The sequence below is a fragment of the Haliaeetus leucocephalus genome, unplaced genomic scaffold, assembly GCF_000737465.1.
Source record: "Haliaeetus leucocephalus isolate CR32 unplaced genomic scaffold, Haliaeetus_leucocephalus-4.0 Scaffold889, whole genome shotgun sequence".
In the NCBI taxonomy this organism is placed as follows: domain Eukaryota; kingdom Metazoa; phylum Chordata; class Aves; order Accipitriformes; family Accipitridae; genus Haliaeetus; species Haliaeetus leucocephalus.
In genome coordinates this window covers 3,773,780-3,776,941 of record NW_010973325.1, presented here as the reverse complement: position 1 = coordinate 3,776,941, position 3,162 = coordinate 3,773,780, and the positions used below count along the sequence as shown (strand labels likewise).

The window sequence follows — 3,162 nt, the reverse complement described above, 5'->3', positions numbered from 1 at the left end:
AGTAGCAGAGCCCACTTGCTAAAGAAAAGACTCGCACTGATTTTGCCACCTTTTGGATAAGGCCCAGAATGAGCATCAGCTGCCTGACTGCTAGACCCACAGTGACTTCAGCCATTGCAATACTGAGCACTGCGCTCTTAGACCCTGTGAAACCTGGGGGAATTCACATCCACCTCGGGAAGCCCTGGCTCCCAGCATGATGTACTGTGTACTCCTTCCACGTCTGCATCCAAATCTCTATTCTAGCAAGGGGACTGGAACACAACTGTTTATTTGTTCTGTTTTTTTCAAACAAATTACTTGAGTTATATCTTTTATTAGTGGTGTGATGAGCTTGACTGTATGTTCTCTGAGTTTTGTAACAGCGTGGTTCTTGTTCTTGCAAAATTATAACTGTGAATATAAGACAAATGCTTATAACAGTAATAAGCCTCCCACTTAAATAAGTCTTCTGCTCTCACCTCTTTTGGAGTACTACTGCAGTATGAACTTATTGTCAGTGAGTACTAGAAACTGCAAACAAAAAAGAAATTATTTTGGAAAGGAGCATGCCTAATGCATTTCTCCCTTTAATATTATAAAAAGCTTATAATGAATTCTAGATCAAAATCACTGTTGAGTTAGAAAGACGAGAGAAGACCACTAGATGGTGGTAAAAACCCAAGCCTTGGCTAAAAAAATCTATGAAAAGAGAAGTTCTGAGGGGCAAAGAAGGGGAGGAGGAGCCACAGTTTGAGGACTGAAGTCATAATTGCTTGGAGGCTATAAAAAGGCAGTTGCACAGTAAGTAATTTATACGTGGTCAGCCTTGACTCTATGGATTTACTCATTCCTTTTCCTCTATTTTTGTCATCTATTCCTACCAAGGAGTCCCCAGCCCCAGATGTCAGCTGAGGAGGGGGACTGAAACTTCTTCTCTCTGGAGGAAAGGTTGCAGGCAATGAAGAGGAAGAGCAGCTGAAGGAGCAACTCTTGTAAATAGGTACAGTTAATTCTTGATTGCAAATAAAAGGTTACTTTTAAAAAATGAAAATTATTTAGCTTGATATTCTTTGAATTTTATTTGCAACAAGTCACTGACAATCAGCTTTAAGTATTCCCCTTACTAAGAATCCAATGGCTTACAACTTGCCTTGAATATTTTCATTACCAAAAGAGCATTGAATAAAATACTCACGATCTGGAAGAGAAAACTTATTTTTATGACTGAATTCCACCCATGCAGATTCTGTAATCTTAGTGTATACTGAAATGTACGGATTTGCCTTGGTTAGGTGTTTAATACTATGCTTTTAAGTGAGCATGTTAGTATTGCAAAGGTAAGCTGTTTACAACACAGTTCATGTGAACCTAAGAAGTACAAAGGTCAGGAAAGCATTTAAATCTTTTATGAAAATGTTAAATTCTTAATTGTGGCAATACTTCAAACTTCTATGTATTGTATTCAAGTGAGGAGGTTCTGCCGAACCTAATACTGTTCTCCTGCATTTCTGGAGTCTGAGAATTGAGACTTTGAAAACTGTTTGTTGTTTGGTGTTCAGCAGAATTTCCAGGACATTGTGCTCACTTCTGAGGGATTAAACAGAATAAATGAAACTATGTATGAAGAGTGCATGAATGTCTTTGTTAGTTTATGGTTTTAATTTCCCAGTGAGGATGGCTAGAAAAACTCTGAGCCAGTTGGAGGTTAATTTAGAATCAGCAGAGAAATGTGGTGTGGAAGAGGCAGGATGTGTACAAGCCAAATTAAATAGCAATGGGTGATATTTGTTTTGTCAACTTCTGCCCGTTCTTGTCATGCTATATTTTTTTTGGCAGGGTCTTTTGCCTTTTGGAAAATGCATTTACCGCACTCCTTGGCAAGTCCCTCAGAAAGAACAGAACGTGTTTGCTTCCAGAGATGAACACATCTTCTCAACTGTATGTTTCTGAACTAAACCTGAGTGCCTTGGGTAGCAACTTTACTGTGCCTACTGTCAAGAGCAAGTCATCGCCATGTGAGCAAGTGGTCATTGCAGCTGAGGTGTTCCTAACTCTGGGCATTGTAAGCCTCCTTGAAAATATCTTAGTTATATGTGCAATAGTTAAGAACAAGAACTTGCATTCACCCATGTATTTTTTTGTTTGCAGTTTAGCAGTGGCTGACATGCTGGTTAGTGTGTCTAATGCTTGGGAGACCATAACGATATACTTAATAAACAATAGACACATAATTATGGAAGATGCCTTTGTCCGTCATATAGACAATGTCTTTGATTCAATGATCTGCATATCTGTGGTGGCTTCCATGTGCAGTTTGCTGGCTATAGCAGTAGACAGGTATATCACTATCTTTTATGCCCTACGTTATCACAACATCATGACAGTGAAAAGATCAGGGCTTATTATTGCATGCATCTGGACCTTTTGCACGGGTTGTGGCATTATCTTCATTCTTTACTATGAATCAACTTACGTTATCATTTGTCTCATCACTATGTTTTTTACCATGTTGTTCCTCATGGTCTCGCTGTACATCCATATGTTCCTCCTGGCTCGTACTCATGTGAAGAAAATAGCTGCTTTGCCTGGGTACAACTCTGTCCGTCAAAGAACCAGCATGAAAGGAGCCATCACTCTGACTATGCTTCTTGGCATCTTCATTGTTTGCTGGGCTCCATTCTTCCTTCATCTCATCCTGATGATCTCCTGCCCTCAAAACCTCTACTGTGTTTGCTTCATGTCTCACTTCAACATGTACCTCATTCTCATCATGTGCAACTCAGTGATTGATCCCTTGATCTATGCCTTTCGTAGCCAGGAAATGAGGAAGACCTTCAAAGACATAATTTGTTGCTATAGCTTGAGGATGATCTGTGGGTTATCAAACAAGTATTAAGAAAACAAAACCAAACCAGGAAAGAGAATGGAAATGCAACATCTTGCCGCATCTTGTAATTCTGCTGAAATGCCTACGGAACATCTTTCGCCATTCAGCTGTCATGATTTCTGCGGCAATCAGAAACCATTTTTTTAATATGTGATTTCACCTTTCTTTCCCTCCACACACCTCTCTCACACTAGTGGTAGGAGCTACTCAGTGCATCTGTATTAATGGTAGAAAGAGTATTTTGAATCTTATTTACCCTACTGAAGTCTGGATCTGATAAGAGTATTATACAG

General features: G+C 39.4%; 1 protein-coding gene across 1 annotated transcript; it reads left to right on the top strand.

Moving 5' to 3' along the window:
* Nucleotides 1-807: 807 nt before the first annotated feature.
* On the top strand, nucleotides 808-2,878 carry MC5R (melanocortin 5 receptor). The gene is made up of 2 exons (XM_010583300.1): nucleotides 808-982; nucleotides 1,819-2,878. The coding sequence occupies exon 2, from the start codon at nucleotides 1,901-1,903 to the stop codon at nucleotides 2,876-2,878; it is 978 nt and encodes a 325-aa protein (XP_010581602.1). The 5' UTR covers nucleotides 808-982; nucleotides 1,819-1,900.
* The last annotated feature ends 284 nt before the right edge of the window (nucleotides 2,879-3,162 follow it).

Coding starts and splice junctions, on each gene's coding strand:
- MC5R (XM_010583300.1), top strand. CDS start 1,901: ATGAACACATCTTCTCAACTGTATGTTTCTGAACTAAACCTGAGTGCC.